A 25099-nucleotide genomic window follows, 5' to 3' on the forward strand; every position below is an offset into this window, starting at 1 on the left:
GAGGCTCAGGGGAGACCTCATCGCTCTCTATAACTACCTGAAGGGAGGTTGTAGTGAGCTGGAGATCGGCCTCTTCTCTCTTGTAACTAGGGACAGGACGAGGGGGAATGGCTTCAAGTTGCGCCAGGGGAGATTTAGGCTGGACATTAGGAAGTACTACTTTTCTGAAAGAGTGGTCAGGCGCTGGAACGGGCTGCCCAGGGAGGTGGTGGAGTCACCGTCCCTGGAGGTGTTCAAGAAACATTTAGATATAGCGTTGGGAGACATAGTTTAGTGGGGTTGTTGGTGGCAGGTGGATGTTTGGACTAGGTGATCTTGTAGGTCTTTTCCAACCTAGCTAATTCTATGATTCTATGATTCTATTTTTGCCTGTAATTTTTAATTGTGAATAAATGATACGGGTTTAAAAACCACTGAAATAACTTCCTTCTGCTTTAGCTACTTCTGTGACTGAGGGAGCAACTACTTCCAGAGTTGGCAAGAAATTCTGCTACAACCAGGTACACACTTCTGACATCAACTGAAATTAAACTTAGACTAATCTACATAATAAGTAAAAAATAAGGCATTTGACATATTTCTTCCAAGGATGTTCTACTAGAATATACAAAGCATAGTAGAGGTTACTAGGAATTCCAATGAAGAAACTAATAAATTAAGATATCAAGAGTAACTCTGAGAAAGTAAGAGAGGGATGGAGATGTAAACAAGCTGTTATGGATGTTGGCAAGAAAGAAAATTCATCTTTTTTTTGAATACGACACCACAAAGGCCTACTAAACATAAATAAAATCAGCTCGTTTATTACTATGTTTACTAGATACACAGATGTATCTATTTCTGAAATGCAACATAAACAAACAAATAAAAACAAAAGAAACCCAGCAAGATCCCACCTTCATTTATTTGCCTTCAGTTTTCTTCTGCCTCAAGTTTCAAGAAACTTACAAGCAGAAGTGCTTAATTTCTTATTACTTCAAAACCATTAAAATGTGTCGATAGCCTCTAAATAATATCAATGTCTGGGTCAACAAAAACTGACAAATAGACTCAAACTGCTGTATTTTTCAGTTCCCAAAAGACTCATGCATTTCAAATTCCAAAATCTCTACAAAAGTATTTTTTAAGGCATGAACTATAGATCTCATTTAGTTAGATTTCTAAGAAAGCAAAAAAAAAAGAAAAGATTCCAATGATTACCTCTTTTTGTTGTTAAGCTCAATCAGTTTTAGAGCAAAAAGTTTGTATTTGGAGAGGAGAAGAATCCAAGCCAATCTCTGAACAAACAAGCAAACTGACTTAAACAAGCTGCTGGTCTACTGCAATAAAAATAGCTGGATTTATACCAAAAAAATTCAAACTTCCTACTAGGACAAATTCTCAGTGTATATTTCCATCTAAATACATATACATTCATAGGATTTATTTACAAACACTACAGGAAGTCAGAAAACTCTGCTTTAACTAATTTGTGCATTGCTATTTCAAATTAATCTGGTAACACTGAAGGTTATTTAATGATGTGAACAGTCTGCATACAGTATGCTCATTAAATAACTAATAGTAATTTTAATCATTTAAGCAACCTTTAAGAGCAAGTATCAATACCTTTAAATGATGGGATTTTGATACTACGTTTTTAACATTCTTTGTCAGTGGAAGGAAAGCTAATATGAAGCTATGTCTTCTTCAACGACAGATTTGATTGTCACTGAAAAGGTTACTTTCTCTGCAAGATTTTATTTAAAGTACATTAAAAAAATATCTAGTGACTCAAAAGCAAAATGCTAGCCTAGACAGGAGTTCCTAGCAAGACAGGAGTTCAGCTTTTCAATAAAAATTTAAGAATTGCATGTACAAGTTTAGGACAACCTAGGTTTCCACCTGCTACATCTGTCAAATGTGTTAATGCCTGCTACAGGTAGGCACTGAGATATCAGCAATGTTCCTGACTAGATCAGAAGGGTATGTGTTTTGATTTTATTTGAATCATTTTATTTGCTTCCTGTAGTGTGGATTATAACCAGGCAGTAAAACAACTAATGGAACCTGTTTTGCTTTGTTCATCAGTAATCATCTTGGTTTAAAAAGATTAAAAAAAAAAATCACTGTTAAAAGAAATTTAGGCATGCAGTTTATCCTATGTTTGCACTTCAAGTGTATGCACTAAGTATAGGATTCCTAGATGACTAGAGGAAGATGACTAGAACAGCAAAGGCAAAACACCTTGATAGCAGATGATGTAATTGAGAAGGACCTATTAAAACTGAAGTTTACAAATGTATCTTGATGACATCCTAGAGACTTTATTTACCATAATAAATAAAGAAGAAAGAAATGAAACTGAAGAATATCAACACACATGATAGTTACTACAGAGTACAAACAGAAATAAGTTCGCTAACAAGCATGCAATAATCCTTTTCTTTTTGATACTCAGCTATTTTAGAAAAACATTATGACTACTTAATATTTTTAATCAAATAGAGGAGCTGAATCCAGTGTTTGGAAGTTTGTTCTGATGAAATTTAGTGGATACAGGGGCAGCTGGGATGTTTATACACAAGTGTCAACCTTTTCTTTAAAATTCTGCCCACGCTCAAAAATGGCCTTGCACAACTGTAACTCAAAAATTTTAACAGGACATGAAAAATACTATTAGATAATTGTGAAAACAGCTCATTTAATAATCAGGAAAAAATAATTCATTACCCCTTCAAACTGTATGTATGTCTGCACGTATGCGGAGGTGGGACAAGTCAGCATGACTCTTCACACACATAATACATTAAATCAAATGATCTTACCAGTCTTTTAAAAAAAATTAAGAATAAAATACCAGGATAAGTTCCACTTACAAGAGAATCAGTGGTGGAAGGAGAAAGGAATTAATCACTGTGAAGAGAATGACCACTACTGGGCTATTTCCAGGACTTTTTCTTGATGACTATACCTGTTGTTCCTAAAAAAAATGCCATTCTACTCTGAAATTCATAATGGTGTAATTATGAATTAGTTACTGATACATAAATTATTATTTAACTGAAGCATAGCTACAGCAGGGTGGGTTCAACCTTCCAAGCATTTCCTCCCCCTCCTTCCAGTATTCCAGTAGGAATAGTAATTCTACTAACATTTATTTCACCATGGTATACAGAGATATGGTAAGAGAAATTTGGTAGCTTTCTCACCTCTAGGAAACAGGTAAATCTTATTTATCCAGAGCATTACTCTACAATTAGGCAATTTGTGCTGTAGTAAATTAATGAAATATGTTTTCCTGAGTAGAATGAAACAGATAATTTAACGAGCAGTTTGCACTGAGAATGGATTGTATCTGTAAGTACATATAATAGATGATGTATATTTACTTTTTTTCCTCACTTTCTCCAAAACAAACTTTGCAAATACACAGAAATACAGACATTTGCTTCAATTTTGCCATCCTTATACAGAAATATTACAGCTAGGCAGCATAATCAAGAGGTAATTAGTTTCCTCTAATCTCATTAGGCCCATAGAAATTGCTCAATTATTAATCTTTGCAATAAAGCATGTTTAAACAAGTCTTCTAAAGCTTATTAAGGATTGCATTAGCTTTGGCCCACATCTCCTCTACCATATCAAGACCTCGTTTTTACTTTAAATCCAAAATACCCAATTTTAAAGCAATTTTAAATGCTATAAGATAAAGCACTACAAATAAAGAGCAACAACAGGTGGTTGAGAGACCAAGCCTTAGACGGAGAAAAATTTCTTCCACTGTAAAATGGAAGGAAATCAGTAGACACTTCTGCATTACCACTGCATTGCACCATCCTTTCAAAATACTTGATGCTTCCTCATACCATAATTTGATTCTGCAAAATAGGCTACTGATTTTCTTGATTTTGTGTTATGGAGGTTCTACACTGCACCTATACATACTAACAAAGAACTTAATGTTGTACACATGGCAAAACTCCATCCTCAAGAAAACTTCTATACTATCACTTCTCTGAGTAGTTGCTAAGACCCCTGTTTCTCTATTAGCCTCAGATTAAATATCTGCACTCTGAAAAGTGAATGTATGTGTGAATTAAGACACTGCTTTCCCTGCAACTGTAAACAAAGAAGATGACAAACACTAATAGACTAGTGTTTTTTTACTCAATTGTATTAAACTTACTTACTGCATGTATGTTCAATATTTGTTCATATTACTAGCTTTTTAATTGCACAGATTCTTGCATGTTACCAGGCAGTGCTGCAGTATTTGATAATGGTATTAGTGTAAAGTATTGTAGTGCTGAAACATGATGGAGGACAGGTTACCTCTCGCGTTGCTATGACCTATAGAAATTGAATAGTGCCAACGTGGATCGATAAAAATTTGTAACTCAACAAATGACTGCTTTATCTTAAATGAGATTTTTTTTTTAATTATCTGAATATTTGCCCTTGTTTGGGCAAAGATTCTTTTACCATTATCTCTGAATCTTTCCAGACTTTCAGTGTTGGAAGTGCGTATCACTGCAAAGTAAAATCTAGGAAAAAAGTAAGATGTGCATGCAAAGGAAAAGAAGATCCCAATCCCTCAAAATATTCTTCTGAATAAAAATAATTTTTCCATTATTTCAAAGAGGATATATAACCTAGAACAGATATTTTTAACCTGGAATGGTTACTCATTCTATCAATTAAATAGTTATTACTTAGTTTAGCATAGACAATAACATAAGTCTTCCAGATAACTGTTCTGGAACTTATTTTACAACATTCAATTTAATTTTCTTGTAGCTCTTGTTTATTCTCACTAACGAAACAAGTCGTTCAAACATTTTCTTCCAAATTAACTGCGTAATTAATATAAAAATTAAAATACTCACTTGAAAGCAGTCTTCTGCCACTTCAACATCATTCTGAGAGGGTGGATAGCCTACAAAAAAGGTTTAAAAGGTATTGTCAAAAAAGGAATTTTTTTTATTCACTGTTTGCTGCTTCCAGTAGTTCACACCACCCTTCAATAATCCAGCTGTGAAAAGTACGCTTGTTTACTTTTTAAGCAGTAGATCACTGCATCTCAAGTTGATTTTATTACGTATCATTCATTACTTACGTGTTTTTATTACTAAATGTACCTTGTCATACTCTTATCTTGTTGAAACCATTCTTGTGAAGGATTTTCAAAGAGTCACTGTAAATTCAAATGAAGGGAACACATTCTTGCTAGCATAACATTTTGAAAATTAAGGGCAGATTTTATTTGGTTAACATGAATGCATGTTGTGTTATGTTCTTTTGTTATAAAGCAGCAGCAATTGGAACTGTGAGACCTTAAGAGAAAAAAAATGACTAATGTCCTGATTATTTCTCTTGTAAGAATCAACTCAATTCAGAAGTCATTCTAGTATGACAAAAAGCATTTTCCTTCAGAAATGTGCTTCTCTCTTTGCTAATACGATAATATACATTAAAAAAAAAACTAAATTCACAGCTGAGCACAGAATATTTTAATTTTCTCCCTTTGAGTTACTTCTTAAAAAACAACAAAAACAAAAAGCAAACGAACAAAAAACACCCCCACAAACCTGAAAAAGATGTTCTTTCCACTCAATAGAAATTTGTTTTCTTCCCTTCCTCCCTCCTTCCATCTAGCAATACATTTATCATATTTTCAGTTTCAATACTGAGGCTTTATGAACTTCAGTTTGTTCACTAGTTTCCATGAGATCGGTGAATCTCTGGAACCAACTACAAGTATTGCTGTTACAGAACATTCTTCTAAGTCCCATCTAAACCTGTCCACAGAACTACTCTGTTTACTAACAGTTGACAAGTTAGAGCATGGACTGAAGTTATTATCAGATAAAAAGAACCCATAATTTCTTAAAACATTCAAGTTCAGAGTTTAAGACGACAGAAGATGTAACGAGCTTCTGAGAAGACAGACGCAACCAAAACACCATAACACTAGCTTCTTCCATTATCTCTTTAAACAAAAAAGGCATCGTTTTTAAGTTTCGGGAATTACCTTATTCCTGTTGGTGAAACAATTTAAGACACTTGAATGAACAGCACTTTCAAAACGCCTATTTCAAAACTGTTACAATCTCAACTTGGTATTAATCTATCCACATCTTTGAACATTGTTGATACTGAAGTACTTTGCCTATCACCTCTTAGTAAACAGACAAGAAAACTTAACCCCTTCATTGGAATAGATACCTTGTGAAATATCCTCCACTGCTCTCCGAATACCTCTGTCAAATGCTCTTGCATCAGCAGGACTCTGAAATGTGAGGCCAAACTTTTTGTCATCAATCTTCCAGTGGTAAAAAGTTGGAGTAACTTTGTTGTAAACGAGGTCCTTCTTTAATGTGCATTCCAAGACCACCTTCCAGAAATAAGACAGGAGGAAAAAGATATCACTGACTAATAGAGCAAACTTGTGAACAAAATGTAGTCTTCTGCATTATCTGAAAACGTGCATCAAAAGAGCAGATAAAAGCCCTTGCTTAAATTTCTTCCTATTATAAGGAGGTGATTTTAAATTAGTTTCCACAATGGCCAAATTATTCACTAACAGTTACTGATACAGTGGTACAGGTTCAGAATACTGTGTACTGACTGCATCTTCCCAGCCTCTGAGTTTCTCATCCCTGCTACAAACACTGGTGTCAGTATACACTTACTAGAAGTTCTGCAAATGAAATAGGCCACACTTGAAAAAACATTAGCAGAGCAATGTTTTTTAACATTGAATATTACAGTATCGCTGGGAATTTTATTTGTATTATTACTCTACAAGCTTTTTGAGTGCTGAACAAACTTTACAGAGCACTCAGGCAGTTTTCTCCCACTAAGACAGATAAGAATGCATAACTATTTGCCTACAAAACCACTGAAGGTATACATACATGTTACTATTAATTAAAATCACTCCCTGTACATCATTTCTCCACTTTAAGCTAGCTGATTTTAAAAATATATTTGCAGATTTAATTTACTTGCAATCATTATTGAATGTAACCATCAACACATTGAATGTTTCCTGACAAATAATTCAAGACAAACAAACAAGTCTGAAAGGATGTGCATTCATCTGTCCCTGTATCACTAGATATAAACAAATAAACAGCAGGATAACCCATATCTCTATATTGCTATTAAACTCTGAAAACCTACACAGGGAAGCGTGAGTAAGGAATGTTAACACTTTATTATTTCCACGTGACTCTATTTTCAGAATATTCATTTTTAATTTTGTTATGCATACAGTTTTTTGAAGAGAAAAAATACAAGATTTCTTAGGGCATGTGGAAACATGAGTTTAATTGTAAACAACTGTAAACAACGTAACAGAAAAATCACTACATTTAAAAAAACAATTCTGGCTTACATATCCCCCTCTCTTTGTCAAATTATTACATAGGCAAGTAGGTTTTTTTCTCCTCCTGCTCTTCATTATTTATTCCCCCTAAACCGGAGCCCACTGCTAATCATCTCCTCTTGCATTTTTCTCCCTGTCTCTAGAAGACTGGTATTTTTTTCCACACACACAAACCCTTTCAACACTAAAATCTTTTTACTCCACTCCGAATTCCACACAATTTGTTTTTATTTTTTTTATTGCCTAAAAACTCCATAAAATGTGATGAGGTAACAAAAATCATTCTGCAGGTCTACAGTGTGCTCAGTGACTGTATCTTTCTCCTTTTGATTTTTATCTTGCTTCCTCCTCTGAAAAAAAACAGTTCAAAATGAAGACTTCTCATGTCATCTCGTTTACTAGGCCTGTGATGACTTTTGGGGTATCTCTGCCACATTAAACACCAGCTATCACTGCACTCTATTGCATGCAGTTTCATCCAAAATCTCAGCAGAAGGAACCACAAGGCTGATTTCTCTCTAGTATCTCAATGAACACCTGCTCCTGGAGGAGTTAATACAGATTAATACTTATCTCCATTTACATGGTTATCTGCAGTTTAAAAGAAAAACGTTAAACATTTTCACCCTGACTGAAGATCCAAAATGTATGAGCCACCTTCTTCAGAAAAAAACTCACATAGTAAAGGACTGGAGAAGAACATAAGATAGATCAGGGAGGTCTATTAGACTTTTCAATCCAGAACATAAGATTCCCCAAAGACTAAAAACCTGTAAGCTTGAGCATAACGTTATGTTTAACACTGCTGCTACTAAGATAGAAGGGAGCTACTGTAAACACAGTAAAAAAGAACAGCAGAGTGACCAGGTTAGAAGGGAGTGCAATCATTCCCAGAAGACTGGCTGGAGCCAGATCTAGGAAGGTGGGTATAATAAAGGAGGAAACGTGTAATTATGTCAAGGGTATTTTGCAAAGACTTTACATTCCAACACAGATCTAAACACCTTGGGTAAACCAGCAGGGAGCGTTCCCTCTCCTAAATTACTTCAGTGGTGCCACCACTTTGATTTCTTTCTCAACTGACAAGAACGCCTTTTGTCAACCCCATGAAATGTCTTAAACAGCTACGTACCACACGTAAATTTTGTTATCTTCTACACGCTGACTGAAGTTGGTTCCTAACAGTACTGACAGCAACCTAACTCTTAAGTATATAAAGGAACAAGGAAAAACCCCAGGGCCAGAGCAAAAAGGAACCTCAATATTCTGATGTTCACTCCCAAAACACTTGATTTATAGAGCTGACAGATTAAGATCTACAGCCTTGACTGTGTGCCCATGTATGCTCTAACATATAGAGAGAGACTTGGCATTTCAGAATGGAATTGCAGTTGTCAGTAGTGTCAGATGCAATACATGAAGAAGAGGCAACTAAGGTCGGTTAACCAGAAACAGTAAGAAGAAAGCCCTCTCATTCATTTTGAGTACAGCCATTGAAGAGGTAGCTGGATAGCTCCACCTAGTATCTTACCTGTGGATTTCCAGACACTTTAGATCCACATTTCTACTAACGTGTAGGCCTGAACAGTATTATTTGTGTTACAATTATCACACATCTTACGTAAAACCCATAGATATGAAATATTTTCTCTCTAACCTGAGGTATTTCAAAACTCACATTTCCCCATCTCCCAGAAATGTGCTCAAATTTCCATCCTATGGCTGGAAAAAAAAAAAAAAAAGGATAAGGGAGTTTCTATGCCTTTCCTGGAAGGTGGAGAAATTCACAAAAGAAACAGTTGCCCATCAGAGGAAATAAAAATAAAATCCAGGTTTATGAAAGTATATTAATAGTGTGTAATGTGACAGGAGAAAAAAAAAAAAGACAATCTGTAAGGATAAGCTTTTTTTTAAAGGGAATTTTAAGAAATGTTTGTATTTTTAAAAGAAATATATCAAACAGTATTACATTTCATCTTCTTGTTTTTTTTTTTTTCTCCCTGTATTATAAGATATAACAATGTACAACCAAAGCTATTTGGACTAGAAAATTGTTCGGCTTCATTAAAAAAAAGTTTAAAGTTGTCCTAGAAAAGTGAATCCTCAGGAATATCCCTAAGAACTAACATAAAACAGTTACCTAAACAGAAAACAAAGCCCTGAAGCCCACAGAAAACAAAACCTGATCCTTATCCAAGAAAATTTATCTTCCTATCCCTATTACAGTTCTCTTGAAAAGGTGTCATGACCTCATGTTGTCTTCACGTATCTTGGTGTAAGATCTTGCTTCTTTTATGCCAGTAAGGGTCTTGCTGCATACCATGCAAGTTTGTTGTTAATTCGTTGCACATTAGCTTTTGCACTATTTGGAGCCTGAATAAATATATGCATCCCTTTACTGTTACTAAATCATCTTCGCTGGCTCTACGGTATTCCTCCCCACAGCCAACGTCTGTGTGTGTTAGATCCTTGAATTTTATTCAGTGCAAACTGGATAGGTGTTCTTACTGCATTTCTTCCATCATTTATCCTGTATTTTTGAGTGGCTGCCTTCCAAGAGCGATCTCCTAAAACTGCAGCAAGATCAAAATCTGCCTTGACAGACCAGCAGCCAACAACTGGAGGAGTGTGGGGGAGAAGGTGCATTTTCAGGACTAAAAAGGTCTGGAAACACATTCATACTAACACGGACTGGCTTTTGGACAGGAAGTGGAGGAGAGACATTTAAGCCTTCTACCAGAAGCGGAAACGAAACAAGGCTTGCCCAGGGGAATTGGGAGAGAGAACACAGACAGGGACACTGTTGGCTGCAACATTTTCATATGCATGTGGGAGAAACATTAAATCAGCCTTCAGTTCTGAGCATTTTATTTCCCTTAGATTCTGAAGGCAAGCAGTGAACACTGAAAGCATTAAGAATTAAGAGAAAATTGTCAAGTACTTCTAAATGCAATTAAGCTGCTCAAAACCAGCTTCAATAAATCTAAAAAAAGTTATAACGGGAACTACTGCAGAGCGAGGAAGGAACTGCAGGTGCACATAGCTGTGCGGGAACACAGGGTACTCTGCTAATAGCACTACGCCTTGCTGAAACAACTGAGTCAGCAGAATTTCTATTTATACGCTCTCTTCCTACAGCAATCACAGTCAAGGCAGAAAACTCAGCAGTCCTGCCTCAAGGGAGAAATTGGTATGCTTAAGAACAGCGTAAGAACCAATCCTACCTTTTAAGCTTACACAGCTTAAGTTTAAGGAGTTGTAAAATGGCAGAAAAGAGTAAGCCTTTGATAGAAGGCATTAAGATAGAGATTTTGTACTTTCCCTACTGTGTTTCCACAGTAGGACACCCCCTCTGGAAAACTATTCGTCACACAAGTACACAAGCAAGCCTTAGCCAGTCAATTTTGTCTTCCACAGATCTGCATGTAGCAACAACTGATACCCTGTGCTGGTTTTCCTTTTCTGAGGCTGACTTTCATGATGCCATTTAAGACAGTTATTTAATTTACTGTAGCTCATAAATTAATACTGCCTATGTGTTCCATCAAACCAGATGAATTATTGGATCTGCTAACTTTGTGATTTCTTCCCATATAGAAAAGGTTTTTACTTCAAAAGGGGACTTCTACTCGCCACAGTCAAATTCCTCAACAAAAATGAATCATTACTAAGCATTACTACTGACTTTGTGTTCTTAACAAATTATCATATTTTCTAAATGTCGACAACGCTGCTAATACAGATAGCATGTATAAACAGGTTAACAAACAGATTTTACTTTGACCTTCCTCTGGAAAAAAGAAAAAAAAAAAAAAGAATATGAAAACGTTTTCCCAAACAGATGAAAATCTGCAATGAAGAATTACACTTTCAGGTTTCTAAAAGATATGCTTTTAATTCTAGAAATGTATCTCGTTACTTGAAGTAAGTAGCTAGATCCGTAGGAATACAATCATATGAACCGCATTCAGTAACAGCATTAGATTGAGATTATAAATGTACTTTCCAGCCTACAAGCAACAATATGCATGCATCTATTCTTAGGTTCTGTGTCACTAAACAGATGTAAATCGTTACCGTTTTATCCCTGAGTCGTTCTCCATGGATAAGAAAATCAGCACAGCTATTCTCTTCCTGGGGAATGACTTTGAAGACTGTGACACAGCTTAGTCCACCCCCTCCAAGTGGTAACCATCCACCACTTGAGTCATCTCGGGTCATCACCACAGCTCGCACTCGTGCATAACTATTACTGGAAGAGATGCAAAAGAAAAAATTGGTTTTCCATAAATGCAAAACAGCTAAGTCTAGTTAAGAAGCCATGACAAAATAAACAAGCAAAAAAAAAAACCAACTCCAAACCAAACAAACAAGAAAATCAACCCAGCAACAACAACAACCCAAAACAAAGAAAAAACACAACACCTCAACAAACCCACAACCAAGTAATTCACATCGTGGAGGCTGAGTGCTTCCATAACTATTACCTAGAAGAAACCATTCTAAAAAGATTCTCAAACATCCCCATCTAGTTTCACATTCTCTTTAGGGCTACATCAGGAGTCTGCACTTTTACTTGAAGCTTACGTGTGGTTCCTTGTAAAGAAACAATCAGACAACATAGTTCCTCAGAGTCAAAATTTATATTTTTCTAAAAACTTTGCAGTCAGTGATCTAGCTAGAAGGCCAGGGGCAGGATAAGAGTATGAATCAACTCCTGATTTATTTTAGACTAATCGTGAAGCGAGTCATTCACCATGAAATCACACAGAAAAGAGAACAAGAAAGCAGAAAGAGGTCAGGCCTTCTGCCACTGAAATCTAAACAAGAACAGGCTTCCGGCCAGAAACGCTGCTCCCTCCCTTCCATGTACAGAAGCCCTCCTTTGGAGAGGGTAAGTCAGAGCACACGTGGGGTTTGACAGCAAAATTGGTTATGGCCACTTAAAGTCTAATATTTCTAGTATCCATTAGCTGGTCCTCCTCTATACTTGCAGCGTATGGAAAATAACTTGAATTTTACAATCTAATGATCATTTCCACCATTTAGTATCTTCATAAAATAAACAGCTATCACTTCTTTCCATCCAGATTTCTTTTCCAAAGTCTCAGAAAAACAGTTTGTAATCTTCTCTCTCACATTTTATTTATTTTTAATTAAATGACACATTTCAGTTTTGAGCATGAATTTGATGCTACATGTGTTGTAAAACCCCATGTTTTATCAAAGAAGAAATATGATTCTATCCTACATTCTGAATATGGTTTACTGCATGAATGACTATCCCAAAATATTACAAAAAATAAGCTCTACGGCATCTTTTGCAACATATTTCTCATCTACAGTTTGAGTGCTTGTGCCAATAAGGACTGAACAGGAAATATTAAAAGGGGACAAAGCTATTCCTCCTGTACAGAAATAACGACAATACAACCATTACCAAACTGTTGTATTAAAAAAGTCTCATTTCCTAGAATGTCCCAAAATAATGGAAAATAGGGCTTTTTGCATAATTAATATATTACGTTCAAAGACATACATGATTCATGCATATGATTCATATACACGTGTGTATATTTATATAAAGAATTTTGCTGCAAGCATCTGAAGCATAAATACATAAAGGTTTGCAGAACAGGGGAAAAAGCAAGACCATCCCATTTTAGCTTACAGGCAAGTGAAGTTGTTTACAGAGACTTTCTTCACTCCCCAACAAACAAAAAAAACCAAAATCACAAACTAATCTCCTGCTCTTAAACTCAAAGTGACACTTCACTCAACATTTCTCACCATTTCTGTACCAGTATCTTTAAGTAACTTCTCCCACACCGCAGACAAATATAATCAAGAAAAACCCAATCCTTCACTGTATGCATCTATCAGTACTCAAGTCTGAAAATAAAAATGGTTATCCCTTGATGCTTAATACTATTAGTGGTACATAAATCATTCATTCATTGGTCTCTGTACCTATACTTAACTCAGTGATAATTTCAGATTGCAATTGTGCACTTAAGGTACAAGTAATCATTTGTCTCTTGTTTGTCTCACACAAGCCTCTTCTGAAGAACAGAGGGTGCCAGGACTGTCCTGGGAAATTGTAACAAACAGGATGCACTAACTAGTTAAACCTACACTGTATTTTCACTATTCTCTCTTCAAGCCAAGAACAAATATAGCTTAGGAGTTATTCATACTGTAAACTTCACTGACAATCTGGATATAAGAGCTCTCTTTTATATACCAGTAGAACTACTGAACTACTCAGTAAGAGTTGAGGAAATATCATTTAGTTAGCCACAGAACTTCGCTTATAGTAAACAAGAAAAAATGAAAACACAAAACACTGCTTTTTTTTTTTTTTTAAGTTTACACTCCACACCCATTTGCTTTCTGAGAATTGAAGGAGAAGTAAAAGGTAGAAGAAGCATATCATACTTCAGTAGCTTAGCTCCTTCCATACCCCAGAAGTCTTCAGGGAGTGTTGGATTTCTTTTTTTCCTTCCCCTTCCTATAGCGGGAAGCCTAACCCGGTCTCGTTAACAACCTTGTGTTTTCATTCTGTATTTTCTATCCTTCAGACTATTTTAATAGACAATATTTATCCTTTTCCTTGTTGGCTGCTGGTCTGTCAAATTCACTCCATCAGTGCAAGAGCCAAAATAAACATGCCCAGCAGGTAAATCTGTAATATTGATTGAATAACTTCTTAAATTGAAAATAAACATTTTTTCCAGACAACTACAAGTTAACTAGACAAATTCATTACTGCACTTGCTTAACAATCCCAAAACCAAGAAATTGCTTTATTACTTAAAAAAACATGACAATTATTGACGATACCCACCTTTAGTAAGAGCACAAGCTGGCAAAGCAGCAGCAGGTCTTACAGGGATTTCTATTTCCAGAAACCTCTGCAAACAGAGCTGCCTATCACAGCACTGGTGCTACTGAAACCACACAGCTTTCCTGTGTCCCTCTATCTGAGAGCCCTGTGGACGCTTGGGAACATCTAGCACTAATTGCTGAAAGGCTGCGGCGGTTTAGCTGTGGGAAAGAGGGCAAACAAGATTCCAGTGTTTTTCTGCACCATCCCTACAGTACTTTTAAATCCCTACAGCCTGATAAGTTTACCTGCTCTTGCACGTTCAAATATTGCTGATAGAGCAGCTTACCAGAAGAAACACGGAAATCAGTTGAGCACTGCTCTGATGAAACTGTTCAGAGAGCCACCACAAATGTGAAATGCAGTATGAAGGGAAGCATTGCAACAGCACGCCCAAACCTACTGCATTACATGCAGCATTTCCTGAAAGCCTCTGATTTTGGTTGTGGCCACTGGAAATTTAAGTCAGAGCAAGGTTTATGGGAATAGCAAAACAGCATTTTGCTCATAAGAACTCTCTGCTTCCCAAGAACACAGCTGCTGTACTCTCTAGTGGTACTTAGTTACCAGCGGAAAAATCACACTGCAGGTAAATTCCACCCCCCACCCCAACTCATCACAATTTATAATTTATTGTAATCACTTAAGAATACCATACTGTTACCTCCTTACCTAAGGCACCCTACTGTTGGATAGATAAGTCCTGTTCTCATAATTCTGAATTAGTGTTGGGTTCCTTGTGTTGGTCCACAGCCTTCACTCATGTTCACTTTAAGAACATCAGGCATTAAAAACTGAACACAGGTTTTAAAGGCACTCCTCCTCCCTCTCCAAAATCTATATTTTATATTGTTGTAATGCTCTTGGGCCCAAAGTGACTTCTGACCTGAATGAACAAACTGTTGTTCGAGCCTGGGAAGCACAGAGGGTGTTTTTTTTCCCCTCTCTGCCCCCTTCCTTTAAAAGGGATTTTCTTAGTTTTGAGTATTTCTTATGTGTAATATCAAGCCAATTAAAGATACCAAAGTATTATTGTTACAATGTTTGTCCTTTCTTCCATTAAGGATCCACGAGACTGAAGGCTAAGGATTTTCAGCCAAAGTATTTTTCCCAGAGAAAAAGAGGAAGAGAAGTAGAAGAAGAAGAAAAAAATTCAGTTATCTTGTTGCATTCAATTTATTTTAACTCAATTTCTAGGAAAAAGACTTGCATACTAAGTATGACTTGATTCATACTAAACATTACACATCTTTTATTTATATTGCACTTACTGTAGGACTGAAAAATAATAGCAATCTCAAAAAATGTTTGCACAGACAACCAAACTGCAAATGCAAATTGTTTTCCAGTACTATAAAACTACTATGACCACCATAAAAAAAAAAGACCTGGTTCTGTACATTAGAAAACTGAGCTATGCAAGAAATTGATCCTCCTAGCTTAAGTAATATTTGTATTCTGATTTATTTCAAAGCTGGATAGCAGCTTTGCAGAAAAGGACCTGGGAGTCCAGGTGGACATCACATGAGCCAGCAATGTGCCCTTGTTGCCAAGAAGGGCAGTGGTGTCCTGGAGCAGTACTGCCAGCAGGCCAAGGGATGTGACCTTGCCCTTCTGCCCCGGGGAGGCCTCACCTGGAGTACTGGGCCCAAGGGGACTCCCAAGAGCAACAGAGGCACGAAGCTGCTGGAAGGAGGCTAATGAAGGGCTAAATAAATAAATCTCCTGGTTTTATCAGTACTCCATATCACAACATTGTGCAACAATAAAACAAAAAGAAACACAAATAACTGCAGATGACCAAGCACCAACACAGGCTGCCCAGATGCTGTCAAGCATCCTCCTTGGACATCTCTGAAAACTGTTTGAGCAAGGGTTGAACCAGATGGAACCAGAGGTCCCTTCTATCCTCAGCCATTCCATGATTCTTTTATTTAATGTAGTATTTCAAAGCGCAACCATTTCAAAAGTATTGCTTCAAAATTTTAACTAATTTGCTTTAATTTATGAGAATTCACATTACTTTCGAGTTATCACTGCACACACCTACAAGATAAAGACTTCTGACAAGGTTAAAAAAAAAAAAGGCATTTTGAATTCCGAAAACTCTTGACACATTCTGCTAAGAAAATACACTGTCTTCACAGGCACACAAGTAAAAGCTCCAGGCTGATCTCAGCGTGAACTTGTCATGGATCAAGGCTCCTTACCTTTGACTAGCACTTTACACACGTACTTTAACCCCTCCAACTTCTGGAGAAATACACCTGTGTGTTTGTAGCCTCACCCAAAGTGCATACATGAACCACACTTGGCTTTTTATGGTTCTTATTATCCAAACAGCTTAGCAGATGATTTTACAATTCACAACTTCAGAAGTGTTTATCCGTACGTGCATGCCCAGGATACCAAAAGGTAATACCAAACCACTCAGCTAAAGTCTATTTGACTTGCAGATAACATCTGTTGAGTATTGACTCAATTTAGAAGAAAATAAGTAATTTGACCAGTATCACTAGAACCACATGGATAACCTGCTGATGATATAAAGTCCTTTCATACTGAAAGCTTAGAGAATGACTGCCATCAGCATGAGACACTAATGAGTTGTCTACACAACAGGAGATGCAAATATAGTACTAAGCAAGACAATTTACATCAACAAAATAAATGACAGCATATCCTATTATTTTGCATGTAAAAGAAACTGTTGTGCATATATGGTTTTTTTTTTTTTTTTGCTGTAACTATATAAGAGACTTTGCCTGACACAGGTGTTACCTTTCTCCTCTCACAATTCTAATAGCAAATCAGAATATGCACCAAGCTGTCATGCTAACAGAAGGCAATACTTTTTAAAAGGTATGCTATAAGGACAGAAGGTACAACAACCATGCATAGCTGCAATGACTAAGAAATTCATTTTTGTGAAGATTTTAACAAGAAAAGACATGGACTTTCAGGAGGAACTACTAGACCAATGCTGGTACATTTAAGAGGCTAGTACTCACACTGACTAAGAAATGAAAAGCTGGATTTCCTTAATACTTTGGACTCTGCATTTAAATAAAATGAACTGGATATTCCTGCTTGAGCAAAATAATTCCTACAGAAACACAGATTACTGAGCAAACTAGCCTGAATCCAACAAAGCAGAAATAAAAGGCTACATTGGAAACTATTACCTAAGAAGGGAAAACTGGTATCTGATTGAGTTCCTCCCCTCTCCCCTCCAAAAAAACCCCACAAAAAATACCCCCAACCACACAATGGTTATTTAGCAGTAGAGATCCTATAACTTGACAACACATATACAACCCAAATTTGAAAATGAGACAAACAAAAGTGTCCAAAAGGGGAAACTGTCAAAACAGTATACTGTTGTTATTACATCTCCTCTTAAACATGAGAAAAAAAATATTAAAACTAGTGCCCTAGAATCACATTCTTATTTGAATACAGAAAACTTAAGATTTGGAATGGTGTAAAACAAGTGAAGCTGCAGAGAAAAATGGCTATTGCTGAAGGAACTTTTATAGAACCCAAGGGCACATGAACAAACCAGTTATTTAACAAGTTGAAAAGCATGAAAACTACCAAATAGAAATTCAACATTTCTGTGAATAATGGTAGGTAGTTTCTATAATTACGTATGTCATCCATGAAGATTGGTTATATAATGTAAGTGTATCGAAGGAGATCATATACTTGGGTTCCATCTCTTTCAAAGAAAATGCTTTCTGTAGAATTATGTTTTAGTAATGGTATGGCTTTTGTAACACACTGTGCGATCAAGGCAGATTACTTATAAAACTACACCTGATATAAAATAAAAAAGCAAGTAAAGAAAACTTCCCCAAAGTTAAAAAGCACCAACATAACATTCAAAGATGGGCCAACATGCTTTTGACACAGGGAGCAGAACTAAGAGAAGCAGCAGACAGATATAGTTAGTAGTTCCCCGTGGAGGAGTCAGAAATGAGTGGGACTTCCACAGCTGTCTGCTCAACAACAGAAGAGTATTGATACCAGGGATTCTTGGGCCAAATTCCACCCAATTTAGTAATTTGCTTCTGCAAGCTTGACTGACTTCTTCCAGAAAAGCCTAAATTCACGTTCTTTTCACAAGCTGACAGCTATGAACTCCAGAAATACCTACCCTCTTCATCTCAGTCCAGCTTCTCCTCTCTCGAAACATTCTCATAATTTCTTCTACCTCCTTACCCAATGAATTTCTGAAGATCCTGCGGAATCTCCTTATTGCATTTATAGCACAGAACTGCCAATTACTTTGATATCAGTAGAATCTACTTGTTTCCTATCACATACCAATCAAGCTGCTGATACCAAGGCCATGTATCAATGGCAACTTGCTTTCCATGGAAACACGTAGATGAGATGAAAAAGCCCACAGAAAAAAACAAATACAAACAAAACAAGAGGTTTATTTTTTCCATTTCTTCTCATCCTTGCAAAAGTAGAGGACTGCCTAAAGAAATGATGGAAGAAGCTTCAGCACTTCAGCGAACTTGGGACAAGTTTGTAGCCTGAGATAGATTCCACAGAAACTAAGACAGCTTGATACTTTTATTAACTGCTATCAGTCAACATCCATCCAGTGTAAGTGGTGTTTTTATTGTTCTGTTTGTTTAAATAAAGCTTACAGATTAAATTCTGCCTTTTGTTTTCCCTGGAATAGCAATGCTTGCTACAGTTGATAATGAATAATCTAAAGAAAGTTTTTCAGCTAATAGTTGTCTCTGAAAAGTCAGAATTCTCTCTCAGGACCCTTTCTCTCCATTTTTACATACAAAGCTTCACTCAGATATACAAGTACAACTAGATCGTGCTTACAGTCAAAGCTATTAGTCATCTAGCAATCAAGACTGAGGAGACAGGACCCTAGAGTGCCAGTTAAGGGGAGATATGAATGTATTCATCAGCAAGTCACTTTGTAATCATGTTTGTGACCAGTAAAATAAGATGAAGGTAACTAATACACTAAAATAAGACCATCTGAAGATTTCTTATGAACAGTTTCAGCTACCCTAAGAAGGTATAACAGTCTGTACTTCATATATGTTATTTTCAAACAAGCACCTATACACTTATGTTTCTTGTATTTAACAATAATGGTCCACGAATGTCTGAAAAGCTATAATTTGCCACTTAACAATGAGATACTGTTCTCCAAAACTAAGTACAGTGAGACAAACTAGACCCCTCTCTACTTTTATAAACACACTAGAAAATATTGTGTTGTATTTTATGTTGATTTTATCAGAAATTATTTCAGTTTATCCTGAACTACGCACTCTTTGGGACCATCTGTAACAAACTTAAATCAGCAGTGGCGACCTCCGCTGCTGCAGATTTATTTATTTATTTATTTTTTACAAGCATTGCATGCAGGCTCTTGTTCATTGCTGGTGAAAACGCATAGCAAACAGTGATGACTGCATTGAAAAACAGTGTTATGTAGCTGAGAATTTGCTCTATCAAGTAGTGTAACTGTTCTTTGTATCTGTTGTCATTTCCATGGAAATAAATAGGAGGTATTACTTTTGGAGTGATCTACCTATAATGTTTAGCTGACGAGCTGCTACATTTATCTTTTGACAAAATATTGAGGGAAGAAAAAAGCATCAGTCCCACACAGTTGACTCACCTCAAGCAACACTTCATAGTAGGTAGGCAACCACAAAGTTTAAATTTAAATCTTGTGACATTAAAACAAGCTTGTAAAAGGCCTACATCATTCCCAAAGTGCACTTCCACTCAACAGAAAAGGACCAAGAGCTAAAACCAAATGAAGCATCTTCACGTATAAAAATTTTTTTTTCCTTTTACTGTTTTGCTGAGTTTTGACATTGATAAGTATTTTTAAACCACGTGAATGAGAATTGTAGTTGATATTGTTAAATCAAAAGATTGTCTCAACATTTACATTGAGATGGCCTTTTCAGGGACTTCAACCTGCCCACAGGAAAATGGTCCTGGAACACAATTTACTATGTCAAATATCCCCAGTGCTAAATTGCTTTTCTTTTTTAAACATAAGATAACAAAGGAAAAAAACAGCTTCCAAAAGTATGTCTCAAACAAACATAAGTGGACAAATCAAAATGTCCACACTAACAAAACAAAGGCTATAAGCCAAACTAAAAAATGTTTAACAAATAGCATGAAAATCAGAGTAAATACAAAAATCTGAACCAGCTTTAAGCGTGGTAACTTGTGAACTTACAGCTCTATTTTAAGAGGTTCCGTTCAGCGACTGAAAGGAAGCTACCACTCCCTTGCTATGCAGCACCACACTCTGTGGTTTGAATCAGTCTTTTTGTACTTTCTACAAACCTTGTATCTTTGGGAGAGAGGAAATAAACTGAGACAGACAAGTGAAAGACAAATGCAAAGAACCCTGCTACAGTAATCCATCAAAGGAGAGGAAACCAGATTAACAAGATTATATAAAATGTTCTAACAACATGCCCTTTACATCTGTGATACTTCAGAATGAACACTGAGAGTGAATATTTAACTGTGTGATCAGTTTGATAATCCAATACGTAACTGCGTGATCTGCTTGATAATCTCAGTAATAATTAGTATCCTGGCCAGCAGTCTCAAGCACAGAAGTGATTCAGAAGTCCCAAGGTCAGAGACCATGAGAATGTTAATAGAGCATCAAAAAAAATCTAACTAATCCTTGTGTAACTGCATTCCCTACTCCAACTGCTGCTAAATTAACAGCGTTCATGATTTTCTACAAAAAGCAGCATGTAATGAATACTTGGTTCATGAAAGAACACAACATGTAGCACAGTAACACTGAAAGGCCTCTCACTTCAAAATGAAGACTATTTAAGTTGTGTTATTTGTTGCTGTTTCAGAAGCTTAAAAGCTTGTAAACAATTGCCCAAGAAAAAGAACACAAGTTGTACATGCATTTTCCCCTGAAAATATATCAGATCAAAATAAGAACACATTCACACCTCAAAAATCACAGCTAGTAATGAGAGAATTACTATTACAATCAATGAATCTCTTAAAGTCTACTCTGCACCTGACAAGAGGTCCATGAGCTAGATTTTCCTTGTTCTGGCAACAACAAAGTCCTAAAAAAAAAAAAAAAAAAAAGAAGTTACATCTCTGTTGCTTCCCTGAGATCATGAGATGATTTAGAACAGTGATAACATCTTGATGTTTCCTCTTTCGACATTTCAAAACCATTACTGCCATTGGAAGTTATGGGCCTGGGGTGCTGGGGATAGTTAAGGGAAACTGCGCAAAACATAGGATCCGATCAGAACATCAAGGAGACAACTGCAACACAACATAATGCAAGCTCAAAACTGTTTTAAACAGCAGAATCCAAGAAAGAGCAGATAAAAAGTTCTCCTGCTCCAGTAGAGACAAAAATGTCACATCAGGAAAATTGTATTTTTTATGCAGCTCTGACACCTGTGTTGCACAGTCTTACTGGACAGTACAGATTGCAATCCCCTCTGAAAATGTTTCAAGTACAACCATATGCCATTTGTGTTACACAAAACACAGTATAATAAAACAATCTATAAAATATAAAGTATGAATCTGAAAAATTTTATGAAGTAAATGTAGCGAGATATATATTCCCATTCCTCAAATAGGTGTGGTTTAGTATTTAACAAAACTAGTAAAAGTGAATCCTGACTGCGTATCTAAAGAAATACAAATGGAAAATCAAAGACCCCTGCTTACAGAGACAGAAAAAAAAAATGCTTTCAATAAATATAAAGAGAAAATAAACTGTCAGAACAGACAAACATGTAGAAGGCGAAGTTCAAGCTCAAGAAACGGGAATCTAAGTTGGCCCACCAACAATTTCATTCATACCCATATTTTTGGTATGGACTTCTGCTCTTCTAGCAAGAGAAGGACCTTCTCTACTCGTATCTCAAGCACATGGTATAGCAGGAAAACATTATGGATTACAAATAATTTTCCCTCATTATAAAATAACAACTGATTGCAGATAAAAGTATTCAATGAGACTGTGTAAACCCAGGAAGATAAAAGTTATTAACTGCTTTGCTAGCTAAAGAAAAGCAATCTGCATTTTATTAAGCACCCTGAAAAAAATGAGGTCAAAAGACCAATAGCACATTACAAGTAATGTCTTCAGGGATGCTAACAAATCATCTCTGATTTTTTAGCTAAAGTGTTCCCTACTTAGCAATTTAAACCTAAAGGACTGGGTGCATTACAGAAATTCATCTGACAGTTCTCTCAAATTTGTTCACTATCCAAGACTAGGAATGAATTCACCACAGCTGAGCTTTTCATGCTGGATATATAACTGTTTTTGAGGGGTCTGCTTCTTGAATCTGGCTGCACAAGCATCGAAAAGTTACTGTGTTCAAAGAGATGAAAGAATATTCCTTAATCATACAATAAGTCCTAGACAGAATTCACTTAGCTGTAATTTTGATCCATTCTTCCAAGTGTTCCTAAAGACTTGTTTATAATTAGTTTTTAATCTTACTGACTGACAGAAAAATCAAGAGAGAAATGTTGGTTTGTTTTTAAGGCTTCTAGATCCATCAACTCCACATTTTAATCACGCATGACTAAAGCAGCTCCTACTTGTTTTCCTCATCCATACATTGACTGGGAAGCGTTGTGTGACTGGTACTTGGTGCAACCATCTAATTGAGGCATTATCACAAAAGACTTTGTAAAAAACAAAACAAAAAAAAACAAGAAAACAAACCAGTACTGACTATTCCACATGAAAAGTTGATGTTTAAAGAAAAACAGCTGACACAGTTGTTTCTTTAGGAAGTGCAAAAAAGAAAAGATTGCCTAAGAGTTATTTAAAGGGAAGAAAGGGGAGCTAAAAATGCCAGAACTCAAATAACAAAAATGAAGTAATAGATGTTTCAAAAGACAGCTACATGAAGCGACCAGGGCTGGCGGAGGAAATGCTGCTTGCATAAGTTCTTCCCTACCAAGTAAATTAAAAAAACAATCCTCTTTTTCTAAACAAGAAGGAGAGACAGGAAGAAAACCTGGGTGCCCTTCCTCAATGCATAATCACAGTGCAGACTCATGTTAAGCTAGTAATTCTTATGTAACAGCTTTCTATAACATATTGGTATAAATGCATGTATAAAATTTGTAGCAAGATCTCAACCAGTAAAAATTGGTTGAAGTTGGATCCAACATAAATTGATTCCAGAAGAAGTGAAAAACATAAAACGCTGAAGTTTTAAATTTATAACTGTATATGAATTAAATCCTTTCCAGCAACTACAAGCTGTCCTATTACAATCTAGGACTGCATCGTGTTAATCATTATAAATAACACAAGTGGAAAATCGCTAAGGATCATGATGCAACTGAAAGAAAGGTTAAAATGCATTCATATATCCAGTAAACAGACAGATGAAAATGACAGCTGCCAGATTGCTATGTTCCCTGTAGCCACCTTCTACAGCCTCAGTTCAGATGGTCTTTCAGCAAACACCGCTGAGGGAATATAAAACTACATGCAGTTCTGCACTAACTTCTACCAGCAGGTAGAAACCTCTTCCCTGCCCGCACTAGTGTTACTATCACCATGAGCATATGAAGGTAACACCGTTTGGTACTGCTGCAGCAGCACTCCGCTCCCCTCCCTCCTGACCAGCTGTGCTCACCACGCACTTTCTCCAGCGCCCCTGCAGCCACCAAGTGATCGACACCAGGACGCTGAAGTGAACCAAGAGAATTTCAGACAAAAGGATCGCTTCAGTCCAGAACAGCTAGCCAACCTTAACGAGCAGAAGGCTGATTTTTGGTCTCAAGGTGCTCTCACAGTGTCTCAAAGTGATTCTGAAGTCAGAACACGCAAGCTGCACAAGTTCTAAGCAGTCAGACCACGTGCAGCAGAGTTTGCCTTACTTCTGGTGGTTGCTGCCAAGCTGGTTCCCACAAACCCATATGGATCAGGAAAAGACGGAGCACTCACAGTCCAGCCAGAGCTCATCTGTTTCTCTGCATTATAGATGTATTTTGAGATTAAGCTACAACCTGAAATACGAATATTTAAGATTCAAGTCACAAATTTTGGCACATTTGATCTCTTTCTGCAGTATCAACATAATTTTAACTCTTAAAGTTTCCTTGTTCTGGCTTCACGCATGTGGAATAATGAGCAACAAATACGTAACATAGCTATGAGCAGCTTTCCCTCCTCCCAGAAACATACATCTTCTCGTTATACAAATTCTTACTGCCTCAAGTTTTGGCCCTCATTGTATTTATTAAAGCCCCGTTTACACGCTAACAACACAGACTGAGTTTCCTTTATGTACGAACAGAATACCAAGAGGGAGTCCTCTTGATTCCAGATGACGCAAGGGGATTAACTCTGGTAGCACAGAAAATGGACATTCTGAACACTGCAAAAAGTTTATCCCACAACGTGGTGAAAATTGAGAGGCAAAGAAACCATAATTTTCAAGACATACAATCGAAAAATACATCACAATACGAGGTTGAATCGTAAGCACATCTAACATACGTGTAGCTTTTAATTATATTATCATAAATCCACCTAAAATGAAATCTTTTCAACAAAGTGGTAAGAGAAATTAAGCACTACCTTGCTGCAGATTAAAGCTTTCATACTCTTCATAATTTTAAAGTGAAGTAATAGTAAAGGTTGGAGCTTTGTTGTATAAATTCCAAAGTCTGAATTCAAGCTGTAGAAAGACTTAGCAAGTATTAACAACACTCAAGTCTGGATCTTTTTTTTTTTTCTTTTTTGGAAAGGAATTACAGCAATAATCTGTATTATGAAGAAAGTTTAATAT

General features: G+C 36.4%; 1 protein-coding gene across 3 annotated transcripts in view; it reads right to left on the reverse strand.

Moving 5' to 3' along the window:
* Positions 1 to 25099, reverse strand: part of SPRED1 (sprouty related EVH1 domain containing 1) — a 56964-nt gene that overhangs the window by 11432 nt on the left and 20433 nt on the right. For all 3 annotated transcript variants that reach the window (XM_021401919.1, XM_021401917.1, XM_021401918.1), the window contains exons 2-4: positions 11450 to 11624; positions 6208 to 6376; positions 4869 to 4918 (exon numbers count right to left, since the gene is read on the reverse strand). In XM_021401919.1, coding sequence (XP_021257594.1) covers positions 4869 to 4918; positions 6208 to 6376; positions 11450 to 11624 — 394 coding nt within the window. The remainder of the gene's footprint in view (positions 1 to 4868; positions 4919 to 6207; positions 6377 to 11449; positions 11625 to 25099) is intronic.

Source organism: Numida meleagris, chromosome 6 (assembly GCF_002078875.1).
Source record: "Numida meleagris isolate 19003 breed g44 Domestic line chromosome 6, NumMel1.0, whole genome shotgun sequence".
Lineage (NCBI taxonomy): Eukaryota > Metazoa > Chordata > Aves > Galliformes > Numididae > Numida > Numida meleagris.